At 35.2% G+C, this 17,928-nt stretch overlaps 2 protein-coding genes across 2 annotated transcripts; both read right to left on the bottom strand.

The window, feature by feature from the left end:
- Positions 1-1,412: 1,412 nt before the first annotated feature.
- Positions 1,413-4,727, bottom strand: LOC131042697 (uncharacterized). Its single transcript, XM_057976018.2, has 6 exons — positions 4,197-4,727; positions 3,384-4,088; positions 3,009-3,297; positions 2,734-2,856; positions 2,205-2,617; positions 1,413-2,105 (listed from the first exon to the last, which is right to left on the bottom strand). Exons 1-6 carry the CDS (start codon positions 4,281-4,283, stop codon positions 1,719-1,721), a joined length of 2,004 nt encoding a protein of 667 aa, XP_057832001.2. The 5' UTR covers positions 4,284-4,727; the 3' UTR covers positions 1,413-1,718.
- A 2,488-nt stretch (positions 4,728-7,215) lies between these two features.
- Positions 7,216-10,640, bottom strand: LOC131875598 (uncharacterized). Its single transcript, XM_059220187.1, has 6 exons — positions 10,179-10,640; positions 8,813-10,096; positions 8,605-8,670; positions 8,401-8,519; positions 8,296-8,309; positions 7,216-7,689 (listed from the first exon to the last, which is right to left on the bottom strand). The coding sequence occupies exons 1-6, from the start codon at positions 10,423-10,425 to the stop codon at positions 7,431-7,433; spliced, it is 1,989 nt and encodes a 662-aa protein (XP_059076170.1). The 5' UTR covers positions 10,426-10,640; the 3' UTR covers positions 7,216-7,430.
- Between the last annotated feature and the right edge of the window lie 7,288 nt (positions 10,641-17,928).

Here is a 17,928-nt window from a genome sequence, read left to right as displayed (position 1 = left end):
TCCAATCCCACATAATGCAAGATTGGATTCTAAATGAGTTTCAAGAGTTAAGACAGCAAGGCTACCCTCTTTTGTAAAGAATGTTGATAGAAGAATTAGGCTAGGAATGCATAGAAAGTGAGAAAGATTCGCTTATAAATTGAGATAGGGATATAGGATGAAGCTGCGGACCTGGAATTAGCAGTAAAATGTCGATACGGTGCTGTCCTGCAAATTTGAGCAAAAGTTGATGGGACGATGGTGCCTGGCGTGCACATGGTCCTCCGAAAAATCCACAAAACGAAGGGGGATCTGTTCGTCTCTGCACAAGGATTCCAGATCTTCAATTTCAGCCGTGTACCTACAACCTACACACAGAAAAGCGAAGACGACTGGGGGGTTAGGGATTAGGGGTTTGCCTTTAGGTCAAACCCCGGTTTTGGAATTAACCAAGTAATGAGAAATGCTGTAAATGTAAATGTCTGTAATGTAAAACAAGTACTAATACCTTGTTGTAAGGATGTTTGTATCCTTATGTGCGAAGGTATAGATGTTGTTGTTTGTTGTATGTTGTAGTAGTATGTAGTAGTATGTGATCTCCTCTTCAATGGTTGAATCCTTGTCTTGAATGCAACACTTAGCCTTGAATGGAGACTTGGAATGATCAATTGCTTGAATGCTTGAATGCTTGAGTATCGTTTCCACATATATTCCCCTTCTTTTTTATCTACCCAAATGGGAGAGAAAAATGGAGTTTATATACTTGTCAATTAGGGCTGATAGACTGATTTTCCCGACCTTAGGCCGACCAGGAAATGTTATTTTCCAAATTGCAAACAAAAAGACCCGAAGTCCCAAAGGAGACCGGGCCCAAAATAGGGCCAGGGACCAGGGCGCTAGGCGCTCTGGTCCCACCTCTCGAGACAGCAGGGTGCAAAGGAGGTTCAGGCCAGGGTGCAAGAAAATGCAGTTTTTAGTGTCATAATCAGGTTTCGGGGTCTCTATTCAGGTTTCGTGTTGCGTCGCCATCGTGAAGACCGAAATGCAGTCGAAATTGCAAGTGTCACAATTTTAGGACGCTACATATATTAAGATTCTTCTAGATTCAACTATGTAGATTTTTTATGCGCATAATAAAAAATATATAATAGTCATATAGCTAAAACACCATCCTCTAAGGAAAGTGTTTATGAAAAGATATAGCTCTTACACTATAATGTAAAGATTAAATAAGAAATAAATCCATCACATTCAACCATGAATCATTTAAATAAAATACTTTCAACAGCTAAAAGGAATAAGTTAATCTGTCTTATGGATTTTTCAATATGCTGCAAGGCAGTGTACATATAAAGAAATTGCAAGATTTAAAAAAATAGTAGAAGACGCTGTGATTTACAATCTAAAAGAAGCCAAAAAAAAAACAAATAGTTCCAAACCTTGTTAACAACTGATCCTTAATAAAGAAACTAAACTTGCATGCAAAGTACGGAGAAGCATCCGCAAACTGCTTTTAAAAAAACTACAAATTTCATTCTGCATATATGCACATTTGAAAGGAAAGCTAAACTTAGACGACTAAAAAAGTCAAAATTAAAAACTACCACCTTAAACTGCTGCAGTTAACTCCAGTGTTTATTATGGATCTATAAAGAAAACAAAACAAAGCTAAAGCTGAAGTTTGCATGTCGTTGTGAATGCACGGACGGGAAGCTCCATGTCTTGAAAGCGTTTGTGGATCATTTTGTATCTCCATAGCTGCTAGAGAGTTCTTTTGCGTGATGTTTAGATACCAGATTCCGGGCATCACAGTGGTACCTGTAGTGTTGGAAACAACGGAGACCCTCAAGGGAAACATCGTGCACACTTTCCAGACAATTCTGCAAGATTTTCCAGCGCTCTAGCTCTTTTTCCACGCTTCCAGCAGATGACGAGTTGGAACCAATGAATACCTGCTTTCCTGTTGGCTCTCCCAGCTGGTCTTCCACCGTAGAGTTCACTTGGTGTCCTCTTTGCTCTTTCCGCATGCCTTGTTTAATGTAATTGGCAACAACTTCCTTCAGTGAAGATTTGAGTTTTACACGTATAGGGTCATGTCTCGCTTCATCAGCATAGTTGTACCACTCCTGAGAAAATGCGTCATTTTCGTGTATAATATCTTCTACATAAAATTATACTCGACATTTATGACAGAATATATAATAAACAAGTTCTTGGATACTTACCTCTATTAAAGCGTTCATTTCGTGTTTCCATTGTGAACAAACGAAAGTCCAGACCACGAATTCGACTTCCCAACCGACAGGGTTGGCTATTTTTTTGACTTTAGGCATCTTTGAGACAATATTTCTTTCAAATTTATGGTAATTCATCCAGCATTTCCATTCTCGGGGAAGCTTCTGAATGCCTGTGGCATATCTCTTCAACCTATGAAATGTGATAACTTCTTCATCAGTGTAGCTCGGCAAAAACGTTTCTCTTAGATTCCGTGCAAGCTTAGAAAGGTCCCGCTTGTAAGATTGCCGCAATTGCTCATCATCTTTAGAAAAACGCAGATTTCTCGGAGTTTCATCTCTGATGTTGCAAATAACAACACACACGATGAAGAGAATGGCATTTAGAAAGCGAGACGCGATCCCTGTAAATTATTTACGACATTTTCCTTAGAAATTTCAGTGCTTGCGGTGGATTGTGAAAAATCATAAAACAAAATGCAGCCTGTCGTCTACACACTCAGCTAGAACATATATTTACCTTTTAGCCTTGGTATTAGCAAGCGGATCCAGAGCGTAATACACCAACCTTCCCATTGTATTGGCCTTCCGCCGCTCTCGATATCTTTGGGTCCACCTGCTTCCTCGGTTTCTAATCCGTTTGCTATTGTCGATAGGGAAAGAGAAAGACATTATCAAAAACAGATTATTGATAATTTCGTACTGTATGAGACCACGTGTACTGTCGTTTATATATATTAAAAAAACAGACGAATATGAATCAACTGTGATTTGACATTTAATCAATTTTCATACCTTCATCGACCCCGCATTGTGCATTGGACGGACGCTCCTCAGACAGATGATCCTCATTATCTTGCTTCCGCCGTAGCAGCTCCTGATCTAGAAAGTCCACCCATTCTTCATCCGTTGGATCCGGTATGTTCACTGGCAGCTGGACAAGCTTACTTATGAAATTGTCTACAAAATCCCTTTCTTGAACCAAGGAAGACTTTCGATATGCTGTTTGAATGGTTGCTTTGTCCATTGTTAAAATAACGTTGATTTCGCACACCCTGAATACCAGATTTATAGCCCAAAGCATCTGAACAGGTGGGCTAATCATCAGTGACGAACATGCTATAAAAATAAAAAGAACGCCAATAATTAATCTTAATGAAAAAACTATACCGGTAATATCACCGACTCTTCGCATTGGTCGAGATCGTCGACAAAAGCTATTATCCGCAGCTTACCCTCCGGAGCTGAGCCATATCGAGGAATACTAGTGTTTTTAACATTCTCCTTCCACAAACCCCACCAATTTTTACACATTTCACCTGCAATAAACGAGAAAATAATGTAGGGCTTTTTCCCGTTTTCTCCTTTCAGAAACTTAATGTCTTCAATTACCTTTTGCTGATAGCCCAGCTCCTGTGAATAATCATGGGAGCTGAAATATCCACTCATTTGTTCGCTTATAGGTTTGAAAACTGAAATTACATTTTGTAATGCATACCACACAATTGCTATCACAGTTGCAGTTACAGAACCATATTTTAAATCCTCCAATTCTGGGCCTGCGCGGTCTATAAGCTTCCATGCTGCCCAACCAATCAAGGCTCCCACAAAAGCCAAAAGAACACCTGGGAATATCAAGCGCGAGTAGACAACCTGACTATTTCTGGTCCACATATTTCTCCAGCGAGTGCTCAACAATTGGGCCCACGTCATAGACGTCTCGATTTCTTTTGTTATCTCAATTGCGAGACCCGCCCAGGCTTCTGTTCTTTTGCGATAGTTGCCAGCATTGAAATTCACAGCTAAAATCCTTGGAACTGCTCCAAGTAATTGGCCTTGACTCTCATAAACTGATTCATTTTCCTCCTCCTCCATCTACAAGGCTCAACATCAGATAAATTAAGAGCTTAAATATCGAATATTTGAAAGCTAATATACAAATTTTAAAGGAATTTGCAGAAATTATTTAGTCAATGATCGCACCAGTTGATTGAAGTCCATGCATGCCAAATACTTGTAAACGGACTCGTGTTTGGGTAGATATGACGTCAACAAATACATAAGTGACATTTGCTGCCAAAACGGTTAAAATTAACTAGTGTCTCCCAAAAATAGCATGAGAAGAGTGGGTAATAACTTCAGTTTTGCGAGAACAAAAAAAGCATAGAAATTTCATCATAATTATTCTTAGAACCTCTAATTTGAATGCATCCTTCATGACAAGTTTTACAAAACAATTGTAACTAGAAACCTCTATTTTGTTGGAGTTAATCACCAACTACCAAAACTAATACTGCCGTATTTCTTTTCTTCCTCTCGTGGTATTCTGTCTTGTCATCTGCAGTCTTCTGATCAAACAAAGGACAAATGCCAACTTGTTTTTGATGGCAAAATCTTCCTCTTAGATCTTTCCACGGTGATCTAGAAACTTCAATTTTAATATGTTTTTTTTGTTTATTGTGTGACATATGATTAGAAAGACAATATATGTAGTTTTGAAATATATATGTAAAAAGTGTGTGCCCAGAAAAAGAGAGCTGCAGAACCAGTCAATGAAAGAGAAGAACAGGGGTTTTGTATAGCAGCAAAAGAACATTTTGTATAGCAGCAGAAGAACAGGGGAGTCATGATATTTGAATTTTTCTGAGTCTACAAAATGAGCAGACCTCAATAATATGAGGCATTTTGTAATCAGTTATGTGATAGAATGAAAAGAATGGATTGTTGATTTAAAATCTGTTTTCTTTTATCTGCCCTGTTTTTTTTTGTTCTGTTTTTTGCTCCCCTGTTTCTTTCCAGCAGTGGTATCAGAGCCAAAGGAAAAGATTGGTGAGTGTCAGTCGGAAAGAAGAGTCCCTTAGTTTGAGAGCAAGTTGTATGCGGTCAGTCGTGCAAGAGCCTTGAGAGCTGGAAGATTGTGTGGGTTGTGTGACTGAGTATGTAACTTTGTAATGGCTGCCTTCTGTGAGCTGTGTAGACTGTCAGATAGTTCAAATCCTTTGCTCTCTTTTGTTCTGCATTTGTGTGTGTTCTGTTATGAAGTATCAGGTAGTTTTGCTGCCAAACATTGTCGCCCAGTCAAAGAAATGACAAGTGTGTTTATATAGAAGCCTGTCAAAATATTGAAGGAAGTCAGGTTTGGATTAATAGCTGTTGAAGGGTTGTATACATTAGTTGGCCTTTAGTCTTAGCCTCTTTATTAGACTTGAGGGTCTTGTTCTTAACAACTATTCAAGTTTTGTGTTGTTTTCAGGTTTGCTCAAATGAAGAGTCTGTCTACTGAGCCTCTTGCTAATCACCTAGTCAAGCCATGATGGATGTTGTCTCTTGTTTGAAAGGCGCAGATTGTATTGAAGCTATAGAAAGTTCCAAAGGATAGCAGAGTGTTAGAAAAGATTGAGATAGTGGAATTTACAGATCGTTGGAAAATTGATGAGGGGGTTTAAGGCTGTAGCTAAAGTCAAAGAATGATTGTTTTTGACAAATCATTGCCTAGAAAGGAGATCATGGGTGTGTCAGCCATCAAAGAGAAGTTTGCATATGTGAGAGTTGATTGTCTCGCTAGGAGGAGGAAGATATTGCAAAAGTACAGCCACAGCTGTTGAACGAAAGTTGAAACAAGATTGCAAGGTGTCCAAGCAATTTTTGAGGATGCTAATGTCACAATGTAGAAATAGACTGCTATTAAAGGTGATGTTGAAATCTGGGCCAGCACAGGCATGAGCAGAGAGAAAGCATGGACGAGGTCTCGGGTGATTGAAACTAGCCTAAATTTGAAGTGTTCGTAGAAGAGGAGTTTAAGCAAACTAGTGCAAATAATGAAAGAAAAGCTTTGTTAGACAAAGGAGACTGTTCAGGCCACCATCCAAGGAGAGAACAGAGGTTGTCTTTTAAGCATCCACCATTGCGAGTAAAGATAAGTCACATTGTTTGAAGAATTGTTGTCTGGTTGAAGAAGTCTCAATAAAATTTCAGGGAGATTTGATGTAATTGTATGTCGATAGTCTGATAAAAACTCTGTTTCATGGTTGTTAAAAATTTGAGAAGGGTGCTAGACTGTCTAGATTGAGAGAGTATTGAAATTGTGTGGAAGTGCATTTTAAATGTCTGCAGAACAATGTAAGAAAGAAGAGTTGATCATAGAGTTCAAAGGAGCATAGTGTTGTCAAAAGCCATAAAAAGATTAATGAAGTGGTCAATAGATAATGAAGAAATGTTGTTGAATGCAACAGGATTCTGTAATTTGTGTAAACATGTTTGAGGCCAATAGAGCCCATTAGAATTGAGATCCCCGAGCACCCATAGTGTGACTCTATGGGAGGTGTTGATGGTAAAAGTGAATCACACCTGAACCTACGATGGACTGGTTACCAAGAGGACCAGAGCTCATGGTTAGAGCATCCCAACAGGATCATGGGATTTCCTAGGTTTGATCTATAGAATTTGAAAGTTTTAGATGCCGAAGCATCAGTGAAAGAAGTGAAGAAAGAAATTGGAATTGTGAAAATTGGTAGTTGTGATTAAGGAGGAGTGTTGGAGTTAATCACCAACTACCAAACTTAATGCTGTCGTATTTCCTTTCTTCCTCTCGTGGTATTCTGTCTTGTCATCTGCAGTCTTCTGATCAAACAAAGGACAAATGCCAACTTGTTTTTGATGGCAAAATCTTCCTCTTAGATCTTTCCACGGTGATCTAAAAACTTCAATTTTAATATGTTTTTTTTGTTTATTGTGTGACATATGATTAGAAAGACAATATATGTAGTTTTGAAATATATATGTAAAAAGTGTGTGCCTAGAAAAAGAGCTACAGAACCAGTCAATGAAAGAGAAGAAAAGGGGTTTTGTATAGCAGCAAAAGAACATTTTGTATAGCAGCAGAAGAACAGGGGAGTCATTATATTTGAATTTTTCTGAGTCTACAAAATGAGCAGACCTCAATAATGACCTCAATAATATGAGGCATTTTGTAATCAGTTCTGTGATAGAATGAAAAGAATGGATTGTTGATTTAAAATCTGTTTTCTTTTATCTGCCCTGTTTTTTTTTGTTCTGTTTTTTGCTCCCCTGTTTCTTTCCAGCATATTTATTGAGGTAAATGTAATGATTCTTAAACAAGTGGATTAGGGAAATTATTGCTGTAGCAATTTGTGTGTATTGTTCGGCTCTGTCCTCCCCAAAAAAATCTAAATACTATTCCAACAATTAATTAAACAATTACCAAGAGTCTTTAGTTGAGAATTTACATACTATTCCTTTCAAAGAACATGGACTTACTAGCCTTTTCTTTGCGGACAAGGGCATAATGTTATCTTTAAAGTCTCTGGAGTTGCCTTTTTCTAGCAACTTGTAAACTCCATTCTCAATTTTGCGGAGCATCTCTTTGCCTGTACTACTGAGCTCTTTATTTATTGAACCATTAAACATTTCCCCGTCCCACAAGTTTGGAAAGGCTAGTTGAGAAGCAGTTCTCAACCTATGTTACTAGAAACGAGAAACGAGAAACGCAACCGCAACGGCAACGTGACGAGAAACGAAATTTTAAAAAGTTGCGTATAAGAAACGGCGGATTGTATAGATGTGTATATATATATATATATATATATATATATATATATATATATATATATATATATATATATATATATATATATATATATATATATATATATTTGTAAAATAAAAACTATAATACATATATCTCTAATTAAAAATTTAAACATTGTTAAAAAAATATTTAATTTCATTCTTTCATTTTAAAATAATTTATATAAAACACTTTTCACAATGAATATAATAAAACTAAACCACCAGGACAAAAATAAATGTGTCATAGTTAACTAGTCGTACAAAAATTATAAATTAATGTAAACTCCAGTATTGGTAGTTATAAACTCTAGCTTGCATTTATAACTTAATGTTAACTCCACCTCCAAGTTGCCTAAACTTTTGTTTAAATTTTAATGGCAATCTGGAAAAATGGAAATCACCAAATCACCGCTTGGAAACGGCCATCAGCAACGGGAAACCCGGCCGTCGAAACGCGAAACGGATGTCTTCCATCGTGTTTCTGGTAATCAACAGACAGGCTTCTATCTGGATCCACAAAATTTGAGGAAAGGGAAAAGCTTACAACAATATTCAATTTCAAGATAAAAAATCGTTGAAACGACGTATGTTGACGTACCTGATATAACAGGCTGCTTTTACCAGAGCCGCTTCCTCCAGAAATGCATACTGTGATAGGAGATTTAATATATGGGTTCAGAAAATGTGCGGATATGCATTCTGCAAGCATATCTCTTCCTGCTCCAATTTTTATTTTCCTTAGAGTTAGTATTGAAAGAAACATACCAAAATGATGATGACTAGCAATTATATTTACATTTACCTAGAGTGTCTGATAAGGTACGGCTGTCAGTTGCATGCTGGGAAAACATTTCGATTGCCTTGGTTGCTGCCAACAACATACATGTGGTTACAACAAATATGAGGAACAAACAAAAAAATATGTTTAATAATATGGAATGTGAATTTCCAATCATTCTTTCGACGGTTCAATGACTATTTGATGTTTCAGTGGAGTGAATGGTACATACTGAAGTCGAATGCCTTCTTGTTTTCAACAATAGATGAAATGTTGCCACCTCGGTTGAGAAACTCCCATGTCAATCTTAAGTCTTTTGACTCTGCTGCTTCTTTTAAAACATTTACATCCTTATAAGTTTCAGATTTCTGTTCTACCAGAAATTCTTTAATTTGTGGATCTATGTCTTCTGCTTCATCTGCAGTGCCGATATCTGTAGCCGAAATCCATAGGAGAAGAGCCTTTTTCTTGTTGCATTTTAAATGATCCAATAGCGCCTCCACTATCCTCTTTGGAGTGTCTTCCTCCACTATCCTCTTTGGAGTGTCTTTGCTCTTTTTGTTTGTCACAGCGTGGTGTAGGGCAGTTCTCCCACGCATGTCTCGCTCGAAAGGATCTGATCCACAATCGAGAAACACTTGGACAGTTTTTTCATCTCCATTAGAAGCTGCCAAATGTAGCGGAGTTTGCCCGTAAAAATCACCTACTTTGAGAGCACCCTCACAAGGCAGAAATATTTCCTTCATCTTCTTTACCATCTTTCCGTTGTCCCACATCGCAGCTACATGCAGAGGAGTTTTTCCTTCATTGTTCCTAGAATAAATTAATTTTCTACAGTTTTCGCCCAACAAATTTACTATCTCGTCCCCAAACCCTCGTTTCGCTGCATAATGCAACAACAGGTCATCTTTTTCTAACTCATATTTAGTATCCTTCAATCTCAACAGAGCATATGTTAGTTGGTCGTATCCTCTCCTAGTGGCCTCCCTTAAAAGCTTAGAAAAGTTTGACTCAATAATCCCATGGTTATTTTGCAATCGATCACCACATTCTGAAAGCAGTTTCGCCAATATCCCGATGCGTTTTGGCTCTGCAATATTCGCCTCCACTGTCATATTTGCCAATCTTTGAATTTGTGAATCAACTACAGCCGCTACATTCAAACTTCTTGCTTCCCGGCATTCATCTAGCAAAATTTCCGCAATCGCTAGGGCATTATCCGGCACTACTTCATCATCTTTCACAGCATAATCTAAGGACTTGATCACTTTAGTCTCTCTTATCTGGACATTTCGAAGCAAAATTTTCAAGATTTTCAAGAAATTCGAAAAATATGCTCTTCCCTCATTTTCTACAATTTGCTTTAAATACTCCTTAAACTGGGGCTTAGGTTCCAACTGCAGAAGTAACCAATGGACGACCTCTATATCTTTCAACATGCAAGACAAACGCAGAGCAATTACTTTTCTCTCAACTCTCAGATTGACTCCAGAGTATAGTTCCCTTCTCAGTAAACCTGCATGTGTGAGGACAGTCATAATCTTCCTCCAATTTATTTCTAAAGCACTTCAAAGAAACCGAAAAGAATGATTACTTACTAGAATCGTTTGATATGATTGTAGGAGATTTAGCAAAGACCAGCATATTCATCACTGGCCAACTATTGTCATCAATGGAAATTTCTTTACAATTACAGAATACGCCATCCAAAAGACGTAAAATATCTAAGTCATCAATGATCTGCAGTGCCGTAAGCTTGAGGAAGTGTCTGGTTGCTTCGTCAAACGTTGACAATCGAAACCCTGCGGGCGCTCGTGGGCTAATGGGAACCTTCTTGAAGTCCATCGATTTCCAGACTTAAAACCACTCCTTGCCAGATGAGAATTGAATGGATTTTTTTTGGCGAGCTGTTGTTTTTATAGAGTTTTCCACGGTACAGGAATCAGACGTAACAGAATTTGTGTGGCCGATATCTAATCAGCACAAGACCAAAGATAAATTGACATAAAAGAAAAAAATGAGGAAAGTATTTGTCCAACATCTCAAAGATAGTAAACTGAATTTGTGTATTGTGACGATTATGTAATACCGGGAATGAAGTCTTATCTTGATGGCTCTAGAAATAGTACAACGTTTTTCAAAAGCTATTTTTCAATGCCTTTTAATTTATAACTACCACCGAACACATATTCTTGAAATGCTCAAAACGAAACTATTTGTAGTTAAAACTGATGGTTTCAAAAATGATATTAGTGTTGTTCTCGTGCAAGTGGATCATATAATTGGCTTCACTAGTAAGGCCATATTCATGTGACATTTCCACTTCAGTATGAGATTTTAAAAAACTGGAATATAATATATTTAATAATATACGAGGTGTCTTTTGTATTTTTCATATTGATGAATATAAGCGTTTCGAGAAAAAACACTTGACATATATTATATATAAAATATACATGTTATTAGTAGTCACATGAATTAGAAGACATTAAATAAATTAATAGATAATTTTATTGATAGTATAATATTATAATATGTTTTATTGTTATATTATAACATTTTTATTTTAGTATGAGATTTTAAAAATATTATAATAAAAACTTGATGATATCAAAACATCAGTATTCTAGTAGAATTAGTCTTCTCACAATTGTTAAAATTTGATTATCTCATACATTAGCACTACACATAATGTATGTTCTATGCATTAGCATCTTGCAGAAATAAGTAATTCAAAGAAACTATCAAAGCATTACCTTATAGTGTAACACTCTTGAATTGACAAACATGTTTTATATAGAAATCCTTGGCCTTTTATTTCCATGTAGAAACTTTTTGTAGACATATTCATTCATTCATCATTTTCCATGCACACATATTTTGGCTCTACAAAACCTCTTGAAGCTTTAATTTTTTTGCATACAACAGTTCTTCTATCTCTTGCACGCTACCTCTTGTTAGTGGAATAATGAAGGATAAACTTATATTATAAAATTTAAGGTCATTTTGGTTCCCCTCAATAGCTTCTAGATGACTTGTTTCCAATCTAGTACTTCATTCTCATTATAGATGATATTCTAGCACGAGCATCTTTGATATTATCTTTGAAACTAATTTGTATTTAAATGTTTGGTTTAGTGTCCCTCCTAGACTTGCATTTTGATTTGCGTTTTGATAAACTTGTTTAGACTTATGATGGATATCTGGATGGTTATTTATGACTCTTCTGCTATCTTAGATGATATTATTGATGATAGGACTTATGTGGATTTATGATTACTCAATATGACTCACCATGTTTTGCAGATTTATGTGATTGATGATGTGAGGTCTATTATATGATATGTGGTATTTTGATGATTCTTATGGATGTTGATACATAGTATCACTTTGATGAATGGATTTTTATGCGAATATTGATCATGTGGATTATATGACTTATGATAATACTAACCCTATTCCATGTTTATGATTTTATGCGATGTTTTATTCCGTGATTGTCTTCGTGAGCATAGACGATGCCATATCAGTCAATGCGAGTAGGATATGTCATTGTGATTCTCTATCACTTATTTGTTTATCATGATGTATATGCATCGTATATGTTGTGTTCTTCTTTGATGCAAGTTTGCATGTACCAGAAATCAACTCCACTTGACTCCACAGGTCTGAGCATGTCTTTATCCCAATGACAACTTGTCAGAGATGACATAGTTTCCCTCACACACTCTAGGTCTAATATGTGTACCTTGTCGATTGCGTCACAACGCAAGTTGTGGTTAGAGTCTTGTGTTATGTTTGTTCCCTTGGCATAAGATGATAAGACTCTATGCTTATTTATCTGGGTAATGTGATTATTGTCTAATTATTTGATTATAGATATTTATTTGATTATTTTAGGATGATGATTTCATTGTGAGATTTTATTTAAACCAATTAGGATTAATTTAATTGGTTAATTGGTTTATTAATTGATTTAATTGTTGTGAGTTTTTGAATAATTAATCATCTATTAAATTATTGATGATTTATCTATTTAAATTGATTATTGGTGAGATTGAATTATATTAATGGTTTATTTATTTATTGTTTAATAATTTATCTATTCCTTGATTTATTATTTATTTATGTTGTTTTATTAATGAATATTTTATTTATTTATTTTATTTATTGTTAATTGTGATTTGATTCTATATTTTTAATATCAAGTCCTATTTTTGAAGGCCTTATTCATTTAATTTATTTAATTAATTTTATTGAGTAAAGTATTATTTTTGAACATGACTATATAAATTTAATATTGTCGGTATTTGTATTTGTATTTGTAATATAAATTACCTACCCTTTTATTTGATTGGTTGGATGGAAAGGTAGGTAAATAAATATATATTTATTAAATGCTTTCCTTGAACTTTGCAAAGGTAGGTATAATATATAGTATAAAGAAATATTTGGTTGGCCTACGTTTTGAATGGTTTTGAGTTTAATTTTTATATTTATCCAACTTCCTATCCGACTTCCTATGCATTCAAATTGTTGAAGGATTCTTGCTGGATTTGGATTGTGCTTCAGATTTCACTTTACCTCTTCATTTTCTAGGTTGGCTTTACTTTCCTGCACTCAGCATTTTGACTCGGAAAGAATTGTTTGTTGTTTTTTGAAAAGATTGTTTTGGGAAATTTGGATTGAGATTTGTAGAGATCATTTATTATTTTAAAGGAATTGATTGGGGGGGAAATTGCACTCCAATGCTTTATTTTTTCAAAAATTGAATTGTTGGAAGCATGTTACTGTATTCTCCATATCTGATTATGTTTTGGCTCTTGTGTTGATGGATCTTGATCTGAGTTTGAATTAGTTCCTCCTAGGTGTTGGTTGTTTGATTCCCTCGGTATTTGAACTTGAATTGGTGTCTTGTTTGCCTATTTGGTTGTTGAGAGATCTTTGTGACTCTCTGTGACTACACATTTGAATGTGTAGACACTTCCAAACATATGCAAATACTGCAATTGGACCTTTTAAGATTTGTTTGAGTCTCCTAATGATGTTTTGAGTATTGTCTCTTCTCTTCCTTTTTGTTTTAGCTCTTTGTGACTCAGTTTTGGCATTGTAGAAAAAATGATTTCTTATGCAACTTTTACCAATGAGTATGCAATGGATGTTTTTGGTTTTCCTTGATGTGAAATGGATATCCCACACCCTCTGTATGTTTTATGAAGTCTGTTTTTGACCCCTTATTCCATCTATGCCAGTTCATAAGCCTGGTGTCACTGTTTAGTGTTGTTTTATGCCCTTTCTCTAAAAATGCTATGAAACCTGCCATGGGAACTATGGGACATACCAAGGGAACTACCATACTTACTAGGAGCACCATTGTTCATACCAGGGGCACCATGTAATGTACCAGGGGTGCTAAAGTCCTAAAACTACAGATGCAAGCATATTTACCAGAAATGTTATTTGGGAGACCAGAAATGCTATGTTATGAGCCAAAAACACCATGATAAGTATCGAGGATGCTACCATACACACCAGGGGCACTAACATGGGAACCAAGGGTGTTGAACTATCCTGTGGGTCTCAAAAAGTCAATTTTTTTATAAGTATCGGCGATGATACCATACACACCAGGGGCACTAACATGGGAACCTCATTGCCCTTGAGGGATACTTAGGATGAGCTTGGGAAGACCGTTGGAGCGGTAAACCAATCTCCCTTCAATGGCTCCAAGGTTGAGATGGGTCCACATGTCTATCAGGGCAAGGCTTGTTCCCTTCTATTGTGAGGATAGCATGTGATGACACTCTTTCCCTACATGTGTCCATTATCCATATTCCTTGCTTTATTAATTTCACCTCTAGATGGTTTATTATTGATTTCAACCTTGTATTGTATTGGTTCTTGTTCTCTTGTTGAACTCTTGTGGTTTCTTGTTGTATCCTTTGGTTGTTAGGTGTTAGCTTAGGTCTTGAGTGTGAGTTGGAGCCTTTGTCATATCCTAGCACGAGGGGTGTGGGGGGCAGTTCCTATTTGGTTCCACATGGTCGATTGGTTGATGCCTTCTTCCATTAGGATATTCTCTTCTTGGATGCTAGCATGTGTGGGTTAGATTCTTGGACTCTTCATGTGATTATCCTTCATAGCTAAAAATAAGATATTGTATGATGATGACTAGTATATGTAAAGAGATCATGCATCTTGTAATAGGAATCTATATGTAATTGTAAATGACATTGTAATAGGACTTGATGTAGTGATTAGGAGAAGAGTTCCTTGATGTATCAGATGTTCATTACGTAATATGAGTTTATGAGATCTATGTGAAAGTGAAATAGAATAGTTTATATGTATTTGAGTTGCATTCCAATCATGAAATGGGATTGTGGTATGTCATGTTTTAGAATAAATGATGGAAATAATAGAATGCTTGCATTAATTTTTATTGAGTAATTAGGAGATTATTGAGTTTAAATGGTTAAATGAATCCTAGATGCATTTAGTAAAGATTATCATGTGAATAAATTATACATAATTGTTAATATTGATTAGATGCATGAAAAGTTTATGGTTAGAGGATAATAGAACATGATTTTCTAGATAGATAAGTTTTATGTTAGAATGATGTCAAGTAGTGACATTAAGATATCCTAGGGAATGGATGTGTTCTAAGAAAATATTTGAAAATATGTTGATGTTTAGAAAGAATTAATCTGCTTGAGTAATAAAGATTATGGTTTTGTATGTGTTGTTATATGTGTACATGCAATTATAAAATGATATATTGATATATGTTAATGTTAACATAGTGTAATGGACATTTTAAAAAAAAAAAAAAATCTCGATTTGTTAGTAGTTTATAGGTTATTTCTCTAGGGTATTTTGGTGTGCATTACATTTGGTATCAGAGCTCGTGTTGCAAACACTAGGAGCTTTGGTTAAGGTTGTTGATGTCGGTCTTGCATGGTATACTATAATGATCTCTTGACTTGAGTTGTTCTTTGAGATTTGCGATGGAAATGATACTGGAACTTTGGAGATATTATATGTTTATGCCTTGTGTCGCTCCCTAATCCTTACCAGAAATCATAATTGTGTGTGTGTTCTCTTATCTAATGTTATGTTTTTAGGAATAGCTTGTTATATTGATTTTCTTATGAATAGCAAAATAAAGTGTCTATATTATACATATAAGAATGATTTAGTGTAGACCATGATACAAAATTGAAGGACTTGTATGGAATGCACCTATAGTAGTTTAATGATGCCTTTCTCTTTTGTGTATTCTCTTATGTAAAATGTGAGGAAGTTAATTAGTGAAGAATGGATACCAATGGAACTATCGGGTGTTCATATATGTGTGTGGTTCTGCATTTAAGAAAGGATTGTTTGAATAAATAATATCTTTCATTAAGGACTAGAGATTTCTAGCTGCAATTGTAATATTAGGAGACCTTATGGGAAGTTGAATTTGCATATCTTAGAAAATGATGTGAATAGTTGCATAGTATGATAAATCAGACATTTCGAGGAATTTCAAAATCGTACATGTATAATTTTTTATGTTCATACATTGGTTGATTGGCAGTGTTCTTTCTCCCTCTCCTCTTATTTGGGTACAGAAATCATAGTGATTAGGAGTATATTGATAATGAGTAGAATAATTGGAAACTCATTTATGAAGTAAGGTATTGTGCATGTATTAAAGAAGTTGGATAAAATGAACTGTTTGAAGATTGAGACTTGTGCAATGTATCCTTGTTTTAATTTAAGGGAGAATTGATTAGATAAAATCTCTTGTGCATAAATAATGTAGGAAGTTCTTGTAAACTAATAGTTTAAAAGACAATGTTATAATATGTGAGTAAAACAAAGTAAGAACTTGGTGCATTGCATGTGTAAAAAATTTGAAATTATATCATTATGCCTTTATTTGGTTTGGCAAGATAAAAGTCTTAGTCTTGAGTAGGAGCTATGTGGTTTGATGAAATGGATGGATTGAGACTAGATGTTATCTCCTTATCCTATTTAATTTTAAGAAAACAATTGTTCCATGAATTTTAGCAAGATGAATTGCCAGTGCATTGAGTGAATTTGTATTGCATTCTAGATGTCTATGCTTCTTGTTCACTAGGAATGCTTAGTTGGGAATGATTATAATTAAGTGATGGTAGGAGATGAGATTGAATAAGTAATATATGTTTGTGGTTGAATTTATGTATAAAATTAAATGGAAATTAAGCGGTGGCAAGTAAGGCTAGGATATCAAGTCTCATGCTTAATATAGACAATTGACTGACTAATGGTATGTAAGGAAATTATCATAGGTGATTGAAGTGGAAATCTGGTATTAAATCTTGCTTCAAGTAATGAGATTTATTATTTAAGAGTCAACAATTTGAGTAAATATATGAATTACCAAATGTTTAATTACACCGTGCAAAACATTCTAAACATCCTCTTACTATTTATTGAGCATTGATCTAGAAATGGTGTATGTATGTTAAAGTATATCATCAAGTAATTTATTGAAGTTATAACGTTTGTTTCTATTATAACTCCATAAAGATGATCATTTTATTGATTGGATATCTTGAACATTACTCATGAATGAGTTTATTCCTTGAGTATGTATGAGACACCTTATTTCCTTCTTGTATATGTTATCTTTCATGAAAGAGAGTTGCCTAGGTTATTGCAAAATATAGTATTGCATTAAGAATGATAAAATAAATTTGGGTATATAAATAAAATGATTTAAAATGTCTAGCACACACTTTCTAACACACTCAGGGCATTGTACCCTTCGATGTTGTGTAGCGGTTACTCCCTCTTGGTGTGACTGATATTGGTCACCTCGTGATGTAGATTTGGATAAGATGGTTATTTTGTCTTGTGATTTTGTGGAGTATCGTTGGAGTTAATTCAATTTTGGACCTCTTGCTTTGGACTGGCCACTAATTTATTCTTTCATTTATTTTGTTCATATGGTGGCATTTGTCACACTTTATTTTCTTAATGGATTCCACCAGCAAATTTTTTTCTTTTCGTGATTTAATGATTGGTTTGAGGATATTTCCTTTTGATTTTCTCTTTGTTGCCCATGGTGGTCATTATGTATGTTGAGTTGTGGGCCCTCATTTTGTGTTGAGTGTAGTCTCTATCATGTTTACTTTGAACCTTTGATAGTGTGTGTAAGGGAGAAAAATGCGGAGACATGCACTAGCCTTAGTGAACAAATGGATAATGATGATATTAGCTGAGTAATGAAATACCAGGGGTGCTACTATACTTACTAGGAGTGCTATGGGAAATACCAGGGGTTCTACTATACTTACTAGGAGTGCCACT

The sequence above is a fragment of the Cryptomeria japonica genome, chromosome 5 (genome assembly GCF_030272615.1).
Source record: "Cryptomeria japonica chromosome 5, Sugi_1.0, whole genome shotgun sequence".
Taxonomy (NCBI): domain Eukaryota; kingdom Viridiplantae; phylum Streptophyta; class Pinopsida; order Cupressales; family Cupressaceae; genus Cryptomeria; species Cryptomeria japonica.
Note: the sequence above shows the minus strand (reverse complement) of the source record. Positions and strands in the feature narration are given on the sequence as shown.

What these genes read in the sequence shown, in the direction of transcription:
- LOC131042697 (XM_057976018.2), bottom strand. Translation starts at nt 4,283, where the DNA reads ATGTCACTTATGTATTTGTTGACGTCATATCTACCCAAACACGAGTCC. An exon ending in AAGAGTCGGTGATATTACCG is followed by an intron (nt 3,298 to 3,383) that starts GTATAGTTTTTT and finishes CCACCTGTTCAG; the next exon opens with ATGCTTTGGGCTATAAATCT. An exon ending in ACAATGCGGGGTCGATGAAG is followed by an intron (nt 2,857 to 3,008) that starts GTATGAAAATTG and finishes TATCGACAATAG; the next exon opens with CAAACGGATTAGAAACCGAG.
- LOC131875598 (XM_059220187.1), bottom strand. Translation starts at nt 10,425, where the DNA reads ATGGACTTCAAGAAGGTTCCCATTAGCCCACGAGCGCCCGCAGGGTTT. An exon ending in AATCATATCAAACGATTCTA is followed by an intron (nt 10,097 to 10,178) that starts GTAAGTAATCAT and finishes TCACACATGCAG; the next exon opens with GTTTACTGAGAAGGGAACTA. An exon ending in TACCTTATCAGACACTCTAG is followed by an intron (nt 8,520 to 8,604) that starts GTAAATGTAAAT and finishes AAATTGGAGCAG; the next exon opens with GAAGAGATATGCTTGCAGAA.